This window comes from Vipera berus, assembly GCF_964194415.1.
Source record: "Vipera berus genome assembly, chromosome: 5".
NCBI lineage: Eukaryota > Metazoa > Chordata > Lepidosauria > Squamata > Viperidae > Vipera > Vipera berus.
Window position 1 is genome coordinate 2858945 of NC_138207.1, and position 12619 is coordinate 2871563.

At 50.2% G+C, this 12619-nt stretch overlaps 1 protein-coding gene across 3 annotated transcripts in view; it reads right to left on the reverse strand.

Annotated features, from left to right (window-relative positions):
- Positions 1 to 2780: 2780 nt before the first annotated feature.
- Positions 2781 to 12619, reverse strand: part of TFRC (transferrin receptor) — a 38868-nt gene continuing 29029 nt past the window's right edge. For 2 of the 3 annotated variants that reach the window (XM_081329441.1, XM_081329442.1), the window contains exons 17-19: positions 11036 to 11278; positions 8903 to 9043; positions 2781 to 5894 (exon numbers count right to left, since the gene is read on the reverse strand). In XM_081329441.1, coding sequence (XP_081185567.1) covers positions 5652 to 5894; positions 8903 to 9043; positions 11036 to 11278 — 627 coding nt within the window. In that variant the 3' untranslated portion in view covers positions 2781 to 5651. Of the gene's footprint in view, positions 5895 to 8141; positions 8677 to 8809; positions 9044 to 11035; positions 11279 to 12619 lie in introns of those variants that run through there. The other variant, XR_014026647.1, reaches the window with a different exon arrangement.

Here is a 12619-nt window from a genome sequence, read left to right on the forward strand (position 1 = left end):
GATAAGTGACTGTCTAGCCCAGGGGTCTTCAAACTTGGCAACTTCAAGGCTTGTGGACTTCAACTCCCAGAATTCCTCAGCCAGCCAAGGCTGGCTGAGGAATTCTGGGAGTTGAAGTCCACAAGCCTTGAAGTTGCCAAGTTTGAAGACCTCTGGTCTAGCCTCATCTTCAAAACCTCCAGTGATGGAGTGCCCACGATTTCCGGTGGCAAGCTGTTCCACTGGTTGATTGTCCTCACTGTCAGGAAGTTTCTCCTTGATTCCAGGTCGCTTCTCTCCTTGGTCAGTTTCCAACCGTTTCTCACCCTCCCCTCTCTGGTGCTTTGGAGAATGTGACCCCCCCTTCTTTGTGGCAACCCCTGAGATACTGGAATATCGTGTCTTTTTGCGTTTGTGTGTGTGCGTGTTTCCAGAAGAGTGTGGAAAGTGAAGTTTCTGGAAATCCGATCATGCTTCTGCACCCTTCGAAGGGAGGTCATCCCAAAGTGCATGGCTAAATGTCTACGGAGATGCTCAGTCGTCCAGGCCCTGGTTGTCCCAAAAGGTGTTTTTTTTTCAGGAGGAGGCAACTGGACTTTGTTTTGTCTTTGAGGTTGTTTCGCTTCTCATCCCAAGAAGCTTCTTCAGCTCTGACCGGATGGTGGGGAATGGGAGGACTTATATTCCTTGCAGACCGCTGGTCGTTTGCATTCCTTTAGAGTCCTTGAAGCCACTCGGTGCAAATGGGTGTGGAACCTTCTTGGAAAGGACCGTGTTGTAGACTGGAGATAGATGTCGTATCTTCCCTCCCCCCCCCCCCGTTGAGAGAAGGCTGCCCACACCCATTTGCAGCACTCAGGTGACCCCCCTGAGGAGACAGGTAAACCTCCACGTGGCCTCAACGACTCTCTAAAAGGATGCAAATGACCAGCCGTCTGCAAGGAGTATAAATCCTTCCCTTCCCCACCATCCAGTCAGAGCCGAAGAAGCTTCTGGGATGAGAAGCGAAATGTCTTCAAAGTCCAATTGCCTCCTGAAAAAGCACCTTATCTCCAAAATGCTCATTTTCTCCAAATCGTTCCATCTTATAGAGGAGAGCGATCTTACAGCCAGGACAGGGGCTGGCAGGTAAGGAGAAACCCAGGCTCCCCAAAATTGGCAATATTGGGGGTGTGTGTTATATTTTGGAAATCAGATTGTCACACAATGCCTTTGTTCAGGCATGGGGAGATCAAGAGCCAGCAAACGGCTTTGGGCAGCGTAACACTAACCAAGGATATCAGTGGGTGGGTGTATGTATACACATTGGTATATTTAACCGACACCCTACCTTTATTTTTATTTTTTATAAGTAATGGAAGGCAGCTAATGCTCCTTCCTAATACTCCCTCTTTTCCCCACAACAGCCCTGTGAGGTGGGCAGGGCTGAGACGAGGGATTGGCTCAAGGTCACCCAGCAAGCTTTGGTGCCTGAGGCAGGAGTAGAACTAGACAGTCACTTGTCTGAGATGGTCTAAGGCAGGGAGGGGTACATATTAAAGAAGAAGAACAGAGCTGGAAGGGGCCGTGGAGATCTTCTCTACTCCAACCCCCTGCGCCCTGGTCTAAGGCCTCCTGCTTGCACAGGGGGTTGGAGTAGAGAAGATCTCCACGGCCCCTTCCAGCTCTGTTCTTCTTCTTTAATGTACATATTGCAAGTCCATATATGAGATGCCATATGCTGAGCTTGTCGATCAGAAGGTCGGCAGTTTGGCGGGACGAATCCCGAGTGCCGCGTAGCAGAGTGAGCGCCTGTTACTCGTCCCAGCTTCTGCCCACCTAGCAGTTCGAAAGCACGTCAAAATGCAAGTAGAAAAATAGGGACCACTCCGGTGGGAAGGTAACAGCGTTCCGTGCGCCTTTGGCGTCTAGTCATGCCGGCCACATGACCACGGAGACGTCCTCGGACAAGCGCTGGCTCTTCGGCTTTGAAACGGAGATGAGCACCGGCCCCTAGAGTCGGAAACGAGTAGCACGCATGTGCGGGGGAACCTTTACCTTTTTATGCTAAAGGAAGGAAGCTGGGCCAAATCCAAGAGATTTTTGGACCCACCGATGTGCTTTGCCTGTGCTTCCTCCTGGGGGGCAAAGCAGCCGATGGAACAAAAATAATTTGCAGCCTTGGCCAGCCGCTCAGCTCTTTTCAAGGCTTGGAGAGACCCTCCCCGCCCCCCCCCAGTACGTCCTTCTCATTCTCGTCCACCCATGTTTTCTCCTCCGTAGGCTTTGATGGTTCAGCAAAGGGGTTCGCTTCCTGGGTTGGAAAGCACAGCAGCCAGTCCTCGACTTACAACGGTTCCATTAAAGTGACCGTTGAAAGTTACAATGGCGTGGGGGGGAAAAAGCGACCCGTGACCGTTTGTCACACGGCCGTTGCAGCATCACCCGGGGTCAGGCGATCCAAATTCAGATGCTTGGCAACCGGACTCATATTTACGACGGATGCAGTGTCCTGGGTTTGTGTGATCGCCTTTTGCGACCTCCTGAAAAGCAGAGTCAATGGGGAAGCCCGGTTCACAACAGCCGTGTTTGTAACTGAACAACTGCAACGGTTCACTTCAGGCAAGAAAAGCCATATAAAGCGGGGTGAAACTCACTGAACAAATGTTTCACTTAGCAACCTAAATTTTGGGCTCAATTACGGTCGTAAGTCAAGGACCTCCTTTATTTCAAAGATACATTACCCACCCACCGTCCCGCCAGGCCACTGCAAACATCCCACAATAAACAACAACAACAAAAGTTCTCCCAAACTGCCAGCGTTGTGGTTCTTTTTTTCTTTTAATGAAGGATTTTGCACTTTTCAAACAGTGATTGCCATCAAGACAGCGGTCTCTAGCGCTAGAGAAAGTTGCAGCTTATCGGGACGAACGACGACACGTGGTCTCTGGACCGGTGTTCATTTTTCACAACTACATCTAGTGCTTTTTTTTTTTTGCGCACCCAAGGATGCATGCAGTGCTATGGAAACAACACACAAGAGAGACACCGCGCTTTATGAAACACAAGAGAAGAAAACCTCGCACGGGAAGGTTACTAAGCCAAGATATTTTTTTTCTTCACACAAACAAGAAGTTTGAAAGGAAGCGGCGTTTGATTTGAACTGAACTGCCGACACCCAGAGACAAGATTAAAAGCGGGGGCACCCGTCATCTTTCCAGCTCACCAACATCCCAAGGCATTTAAGGGGAAGCACACCTGGATTTCTCCCTCTCAAAGTCAGTCTTCGGCGGACAAATTCAATTTTATGGTTTTGCCGCTCCTTGCAAACGGCAGAAAGCAAAAAAGCAGCTATACTTTTTGGAAAGCCGGGGCAAATACATTCCACTTCAAAAAAAGTCACCTTCCGAAAGGTTTCTACGGGTTATTTTGATCAGATGTTTAGGCTTAAGAGATGCGGGGGGGAAAAACAACAACAACACGACACCTCTCAATGGCTTCCCAGGTTCTGGGCCGTTTCCCGACTTGCCCGGATGATTTCTCTAATCACAAGCGATTCCCATACACACATTCAAACCCAGGCCACTTGCTGAAGTCGCTAGAAGCTTTTCAAACGAGAGAAAGAGAGGTTGGGGAAAAAAAGACACTTATGAAGATTCGGAGAAAGCCTACGCTTCTCCGTGCCCTGAAGAAATGCACCCTGGCCTTTTTTTTTGAGCTCACAGCAAAGTTAGAAGAGGGTCCAAGCTTTGACTGGCAGCTCTTCCAGCTGTTTGGAGAACAAGCCAGGATTCCTGGTCGAGAGAGGAGAGGTGGCCGTTTCTGCTTCCTCAGGGCAAGGAGGGACTAAAGCCAGAGCAACTGAGCTGAGGGCGTCTCCTGGGCGCTGGGGGTGAGCAGGGCAAACCTCGCCAGGCCAGAGTCAGCTATGATTTCTCCCCCCCCCCCCCCAAAAAAAACCAGGCCCTTTCTCACAGCCAGCCCCGGAACAGAGAGAGACAATCGTACCAGGTTCGAATAATTCCATGTTAGATACTAACGACCGTGCTCTGCTGGTGACGAGCATGGAGATTTAAAAATAAACCAATTATGGGGAACACTGTCCCCGATAATCACACACACACACCCTTAGTGCAATGGAGGTCACTGCCTCCGATATAACACTTTGGTAGGCAAAAGCTACCTTGTTCTTGGACATTATGGAGGACCCTGCCCCCGATAATGGGAATCACAATTCACTTGGTGGGACTGGAGGTCGGGGAGGGGGGTCCCCCGTCCCCACCCCACCCTGCAGGACTGGAGGGTTTTCTGCAATGGCCCAGTTGGTTACAAGCTCGCAGCCAAAACTCCCTCCGCTTAGCCCTCGCCGGGAAAGGGCGGGGGGGGGGGCTGAGTTGAAGCTCAGGGGGGTAGGTCTGCAGTTGCTGGTCACTTCTGGACAGGCAGTAATCTAGTGGACAAGATCCCAACTGGGTCTTGTCGAGCCGAGCAAACAATTCAGAGGGATCGACACCCACGTGGGTGTCAAAACGGGCACATGCCGAGGGCCAGAATTTGCAAGCGGTGGCACAGCTGCTCAAATTCTGACCTCTGGAGGGTGCCAGGGTGTTTTTCTGCCCCCCCAACTTCCTCCCCCCCCGGGGCACCAGAAAGAGGCAACGACTGCAGACCTTCTCTTCCACCGGTGAGCTTCTGCAACGCTGCAGCGGAGGGAAATCCGGTCCCCCTTTTCTAAAACTTTCCTCCCTCCCCCCCATTTCCAGATGTCGACCGCCGATCCTGCAGGCCAGCCAAAGGCCCCAATCTCCAGTCCCTGACGGTTAGCAGATGCTGCTTTTATTAACTGTATCAAAAAAACGACAGTATAACTGTCATAATTATGGAAGTCACTGCTTCCGATAATTATATTCGGTAGAACACAAATAGCATTTATAGTGAACGCTGTCACTGATAAATAAATAACTTATAAATACCTTGAAGGGCCAAGTCCGGGCGAACTCAATCCTCCCATTGTGACCGACGGGAAAGACTCGTGCGTGTTTTTCCTGGCGGGCCACAAAGCAAAGAAGACAAGACACAACGCGGCTCTCCCCTCCAAAAAAAAAGGGGCTTCCCGTCGCTCATTCCTAAATCGTGCCGCCGGGACCCATAGCCCAGTCAGCCTCATTTCCCGCGAGTAAGCGGCCGGAGGGGGGGGGGGTGGACTGGACAAAAGGCAGAAGGCTCCACGTTCCAGGTGCCGATGGCGAAAAAGGCTGTTTATAGGTGGGGAGGTTCGAACACGGCTCTCGCTTTCTCCCCAAGCGGTCGAGCGCTACCAATTTAGGCCTTTTGCTTCACGGGAGCTTTTAACGCCAACTGGAACGTGGGCGGCTTACGCGCTTCTCTGTCCAGCCGAACGCGGAAGGCTCATTTACTCTTTAAAAAAAAAAACAACCACCCTGGAAATTCAGCGGATCGCTAAGGGAGCAAAAGCGCACGGGACAGGGACACCGATTTTTGCACCTTAAAAAAATCTCTCTCCCGCGACGCTTTTGAACGCTTCCTTATCTTATTTTGGGCCTCTTAAAAATCTGCCGAAAAGCTAAAGGGAATGTGTAAGGGCGCAACGGGTTGAGGGGGGAAAAAAGAGGGTGAAGGGGTGGGAAGAGAGATCGGCTGGTGGTCTTCGGGAGGCGGGGGAACCAGGCTTTTCAGAAGTCGTTGTTGATGTCCCAAACGTCGCCGGAGAGGGCGTTTGCGGCTCCTTGGATGGTCCACGTCAAGAGGGCAAGTTGGTTGCGGAAGAGGTCCTCGTTGAACGCGCTCGCGTTGGTCTTGAGGAGGCTGACCTCTTCGAGCAGGGCCTGGACGGTGTGGGAGCCGGAGCCCAGGAAAATGTGGCGGAAAGGGGTATCCTTGGGGGACACGTAAGGGGAGAGGAACTGGTACTCCACCTGCAAAAGAAAAGCAAGGGTTGAAGGTGAGGGATTTCACAGACGTGGCCAACGGTTTTAAGAGGCGCGTGTCATGGTTCCGACTAGTGAGACAGTTCAAAGAACATTCAGGCCTCGTTTATTCTAAAAAGTCTAGGATAATGAGAACGAAGCATTGGCACTCATGGATGGACGCCAGAATCTGAATTCATCTCCCCTGAACACATCGTATCGAACACAATTTCCCTCCCTTAATTTCAACGTCATAAATCACGTTCTCCAATTAGCTTAAAACGCAAGCTTTACTTCCCCGTTACATAGCTGCCATTCCTTATCTTATTTAAACAACCGGGGTGGCATTCTCCCCCCGCCCCCCAAAGCTTCATTTTATTCAGAGCAAAACAGTTTAAAGAAAAAGGCTGCCTCTTATACTGTCGGAGCAAAAACACCCAACGTTTGCAGGTGTTGACATCGTGGGCTTCGAGAGAATTCCACAGCCAGCAACGCTTCGGAACCAGAGGTCCCCTCAACCTTTTTCGGCACCGGGGACCGGTTCTGTGGAGAGACGTTTTTTTCCACGGACTGGAGAGCGCGTGGTTTTGTGTGCTGCCTGCATGCCACAGATGGGGCTTTGCTTGTTTGTGCGAACCGGTTGCAGGTGTGCCGGTCCGCGGAGCAGGTGTTGGGGACCCCTGCTCTAAACGACGACAAAGGCTTTGGGAAAAGTGCAAAGAGCAGCAACTGAGATGACGAAAGCCTTGGAGATCAAAATGTATGGAGGACAGCTGCACAGGATTTGGGTTTGGCTAGTCTAGTGAAAAGAAGGATGGGGGGGCTGGGGGAGAAGGAAAGACATGATAGCATCTTCCCATATTTGAGGGGCTGCCCCAAAGAAACATTAACATTAAGAAAACCAAGCTCGTGGCATCCGGCCCTCTCAATTCCTGGCAAATAGATGGGGAAGAAATGGAGGTAGTGACAGATTTTATTTTCCTGGGCTCCAAGATCACTGCAGATGGGGACTGCAGCCAAGAAATTAAAAGACGCTTGCTCCTGGGGAGGAAAGCCATGGCAAATCTAGACAGCACACTAAAAAGCAGAGACGTCACCCTGTCAACAAAAGTGTGTATAGTCAAGGCTGTGGTCTTCCCAGTTGCAATGTATGGCTGTGAAAGTTGGACCATAAGAAAGGCTGAGCGCCAAAGAATTGAAGCCTTTGAACTCTGGTGCTGGAGAAGACTCCTGCGAGTCCCTTGGACTGCAAGGCGATCAAACCGGTCAGTCCTAGAGGAGATCAACCCTGACTGCTCTTTAGAAGGCCAGATCCTGAAGCTAAAACTCAAATACTTTGGCCACCTAATGAGAAGGAAGGACTCACTGGAGAAGAGCCTCATGCTGGGAAAGATTGAGGGCAAGAGAAGAAGGGGACGGCAGAGAATGAGGTGGCTGGATGGAGTCACTGAAGCAGGAGGCGTGAGCTTAAATGGACTCCAGAAGATGGTGGAGGACAGGAAGGCCTGGAGGAACATTGTCCATAGGGTCGCGATGGGTCGGACACGACTTCGCAACTAACAACAACCACCCAAAGAAAAGGAGGAGGTCCACCTCTTCTCCAAAGCAACAGAAGGCAGGATAAGCAACAAGGGATGGAAACTCATCAAGGAGAGAAGTCACCTGTTCTCACCCCCAACAGGAAGAACAATGAATCGGTGCAACAGAAGTTGCCTTCAGAAGTCGTGGGCGCTCCATCCCTGGAGGTTTTTAAGAAGAGACTGGACTGCCTCTTGTCTGAAGTGGTACAGGGTCTCCTGTTTGAGACGGGGGTTGGACTAGAAGACCTCCAAGGTCCCTTCCAACTCTATTCTGATTCTGATTCTGATTCTGATCCGCAGACGGGGACTGCAGCCAAGAAATTAAAAGATGCTTGCTCCTGGGGAGGAAAGCCATGGCAAATCTAGACAGCACACTAAAAAGCAGAGACGTCACCCTGTCAACAAAAGTGCGTATAGTCAAGGCTGTGGTCTTCCCAGTTGCAATGTATGGCTGTGAAAGTTGGACCATAAGAAAGGCTGAGCGCCAAAGAATTGAAGCCTTTGAACTCTGGTGCTGGAGAAGACTCCCGCCGGTCCCTCGGACTGCAAGGCGATCAAACCGGTCAGTCCTAGAGATCAGCCCTGATGGCTCTTTAGAAGGCCAGATCCTGAAGTGGAAACTCAAATCCTTTGGCCACCTAATGAGAAGGAAGGGCTCACTGGAGAAGAGCCTAATGCTGGGAAAGGTGGAGGGCAAGAGAAGAAGGGGATGACGGAGAAGGAGGTGGCTGGATGGAGTCTCTGAAGCAGGAGGCGTGAGCCTAAATGGACTCCAGAAGATGGTGGAGGACAGGAAGGCCTGGAGGAACGTTGTCCATGGGGTCGTGATGGGTCGGACACAACTTCGCAACTAACAACAACCACCCAAAGAAAAGGAGGAGGTCCACCTCTTCTCCAAAGCACCAGAAGGCAGGATAAGCAACAAGGGATGGAAACTCATCAAGGAGAGAAGTCACCTGTTCTCACCCCCAACAGGAAGAACAATGAATCGGTGCAACAGAAGTTGCCTTCAGAAGTCGTGGGTGCTCCATCCCTGGAGGTTTTTAAGAAGAGACTGGACTGCCTCTTGTCTGAAGTGGTACAGGGTCTCCTGTTTGAGACGGGGGTTGGACTAGAAGACCTCCAAGGTCCCTTCCAGCTCCGTTATTCTTTAAGGTCCCTTCCAGCTCTGTTCTGTTCTCCTGAATACTTAAAAGGCAGGGGTAGGCAACCTTGCCTCTTTTATGACTCGCGGACTTCAACTCCCAGAATTCCTGAGCCAGCCAAGCTGGCTCAGGAATTCTGGGAGTTGAAGTCCACGAGTCATAAAAGAGCCAAGGTTGCCTACCCCTGACTGAAGGCGACCAACATCAATAGCAAAGCGTTAAGCTTAGCCGACTCCTACAGGCAGAACCGTCGTTAGCAAGAGGGGCAAAAGAAAATTGTAAAAAAACTCACTTTCATGAGCCGGTCATTCAGGAGACGGGACGCGTCCCTGTCGTCGAGGTCTGTGTTTTTCACATCCTGGGTCAGAGCAGTTGTGGCGCGAGTAAAATCTCCCCGGGCCTGAAAGAGCCACTGAATGTCCAAACCCCGTCTCTGCGGCAGAAGAGAAAACGGGAGCGCTAAGTTAGCAATCAAGGACGCACAACAGAGCCGCACCGCCGGTTATTTCAGGCTCCGTCGGACATTCACGGTGGGCGCGGGAAACCAGGATTGTTGACAGTCCAGACACAAACTCATTTGGATGGTTGCGTTGTGCTTTCAAGCAGCCTCCGTTCCTGCCTGTGTCTTGAACCTTTTTAAGAAGAGGCTAGACAGTCACTTGTCTGAAATGGTATAGTTCTCCTGCTTGAGCAGAGGGCTGGACTAGAAGACCTCCAGGGTCCCTTCCAGCTCTATTCTATTCTATTCTATTCTATTCTATTCTATTCTATTCTTATTCCATTCTATTCTATTCTATTCCTTTCTTATTCTATCCTATGCTATTCTTTCTTATTCTATTTTTTATTCTATTTTCTATTCTATTCTATTCCTTTCCTATTCTATGCTATGCTATTCTATTCTCTTATTCTATTTTCTATTCTATTCTATTCCTTTCTTATTCTATTCTATTTTGTTTTGTTCTGTTCCATTCCATATTCCAATATTTATTCTATTCTGTTGTTCTATCCTTATTCTATTTCTATATTCTATTTCTATTCTATATTCCATTCCATTCTATTCATTTTCTATATTCTACTCTACTCTATTCTTTCAATCCTGTCCAAATAATCATAATAGTAAAGTTAAAAGGGACCTTGGAGGTCATCTAGTCCAACCCCCTGCTCAGGCAGGAAGCCCTATCCCATTTCAGACAAATGGCTGTCCAGTCGCTTCTTAAAAACTTCCAGTGTTGGAGCATTCACAGCTTCTCTGCTGTAGCCCCAACAGTTACCCAGCCTGGTAACAAAACATTCAGAAACCAACCCTCCACAATTCAGAAAACAAACCTTCACCCTCATGGCTAAGATACCCAGGACCGCAGGGTATTTTGGCATTCCTTGATGCCGTCTTGAGCTCGGTTGGTTTCTTGCAGACATTTTATTACCCAACTAGGTTATATCATCAGGGCAACCCCCCCCCCCCACTTTCTAGCACTGATATTACCTAGTTTGGTAATGAAATGTCTGGAAGAAAACCACCCAGCTCAGAGAGCGCCCAAGCACAAGAGATAAACATTCTCTCTTTCTCTCTCTCTTTTTTTTTTTGATACCCGAGCATTTCCGGAAGAATGCATTTTGGTTTTTAACTGATCCAATCTGTTTTATTTTAATACACTCTGTACTTGCTTTCAAGCGTCCTAGAGTTACTTTGACAACGAAATGGGCGGCCCATCAACTTAGCAAACAAACACCCCCCCCCCTCTTTCTATAGGTAGGTGGGGTGGCTCAGCGGTTAAAAGATGTTGGTGAAGCGAAAAGCTGAACAGCCCAGATTTGAGACCCGACAGCCGCGTGCGACAAGCTGAGATCCCATTCTTTGCCTCCGGCTCCCGCCCACCTAGCGGTTGAAAAAAAAAAACACGCAAATGCGAGTAGACAAATAGGTACCGCTTCGGTGGGAAAAGGGAACGGCGTCCGAGGAGCCCTTGGCATACAGCCGGTGGTTGCCACACGACCACAGAAAATGTCTTTGGACAATGCCGGCTCCCTCGGCTAAGCAACGGAGAGGAGCACCGTGCCGTAGCGCCGGACACAACCGGACAGGGGAAAAGCTTCACCTTTTATTTTTCTTTTAACTTTTCTAGAGATGGGGGGGGAGTCCTTCCCTCCTGCTGTGTCTTCCGCTGTACCACCACTAGTAAAACCACCCCCCGGCCATGGGTCCTACAACGCAAAGGTTTCCGACTTTTCCAGGCTCACCGCCCGGAGGGAAAAACACCAGCTTCCAAAATTGGCGCGCCTGTGCGCGCCAACACAAACAGGGCCGTGTGCATCGGCGCGGCACTGGCGGCCTCGTTCGTGCCCGTGCGCCTGCACTCAGGGGCACCAGCGTTGAGTGGCAGGGAGTGCCGAGAGGGCCCGGCCTGCCTAGGTTGGGGAGCCTTACCCTCATTTCCTTCTGGTGAGGGAGCAAGCTGCTGACAAAATTGTGTAGCCGGCTGTCGTAGCTCTTGTAGTCCAGATAGAGTTCCCGATCGTGGGTCAAGCGGAGAGCCATCCGGCCGGCTATTTCGCCGGCCAGGCGGACTGCGTTTTCCATCAGGTTCGCACTATTGCCAAAGGCCGCCAGCAAGTTGTCTGGACTGTCTTCGGCTGTGCCGAAGTAGGGGTAGGGATAGGTGTCCAAGCCCTACGAGGTAAGAAACAAACAAACAAAACAACAACAGTGAGCCGTGCCACGCACAATGGTGTCTTTTTCCGGGCCCTGGTTTTTGCCTCCAATCTGACTAGCGAGAGACTGTCAAGAGAAAAAACATAGGGCGTTTGTGAGCTGAGCCTCGTAAGGAAGCATCCCGTTTTCCGGCTGCTCCGTCGGTACTTAGAAGCAAGCGTGAGAATCATCATAATAAATGTTAGAAGGGACCTTGGAGGTCATCCAATCCAACCCGCCGCTCAGGCAGGAAACCCTACACCATTTCAGACAAATCACCCCTCGTCCCTTCTCTTCATTAATCTAGACATAACCAATTCCAGCAACTGTTCTCCATATCAATCAATCAATCCATCCATCAATCAGGATAGAGCTGGAAGGGGACCTTGGAGGTCACCTAGTCCAACCCCCTGCTCAGGCAGGAAACCCTAGACCATTTCTGTCCAATCTCTTCTTAAAAACTTCCAGTGTTGGGAGCATTCACAGCTTCTGGAGGCAGGTTGTTCCACCGGTTAATTGTTCTGTCAGAAAATTTTTCCTTAAGTGTTCTAGGTTGCTTCTCTCCTTGATTAGTTTCCACCCGTTGCTTCTTGTCCAGCCTTCGGGTGCTTCGGAGAAGAGCTTGACTGCCTCTTCTTTGGGGCAGCCCCTGAGATACTGGAAGGCTGCTATCCCATTACTCCTAATCCTTCTGTTCATTAAACTAGACCAGGGGTAGGCAACCTCGGCTCTTTTATGACTCATGGACTTCAACTCCCAGAATTCCTGAGCCAGCCACGCTGAGGGGAAATGGAGAGGTTTCCAAGCTGAGCCAAGCTGGCTCAGGAATTCTGGGAGTTGAAGTCCACGAGTCATAAAAGAGCCGAGGTTGCCTACCCCTGAACTAGACATACCCAATTCCTGCAACGGTTCATGTTTTAGCCTCCAATCTCCCGATCATCTTTGTTGCTCTTCTCTGCACTCTTTCTAGAGTCTCAGCATCTTTTCCATCTCGACATGTTTTCCATAGTTGAACACAAAATACGTTCAAAACCTCTGGCAAAATTATGTCCCGCCCTCTGAAAGATTCTATCCGATCTCTGCTCCAATGGACAGGCCCCTCCTCCCCTTATACAGGAAGTCCCTGACTTTACAACGGTTTATTTAGCGACCATTCCAAGGTTACAACGACCTGGTTCACATTCCTGACGGTTGCGGTGCCTCGGGGTCGTGTCATCACCTTTTGTGACTTTTTGACAAGCCAAGGCAAGGAGGAAGCCAGATCCGCTTAACCACACCGTGGAAGGAAAAGTGGTAAATAATAATAAAAATGGGGCAAAA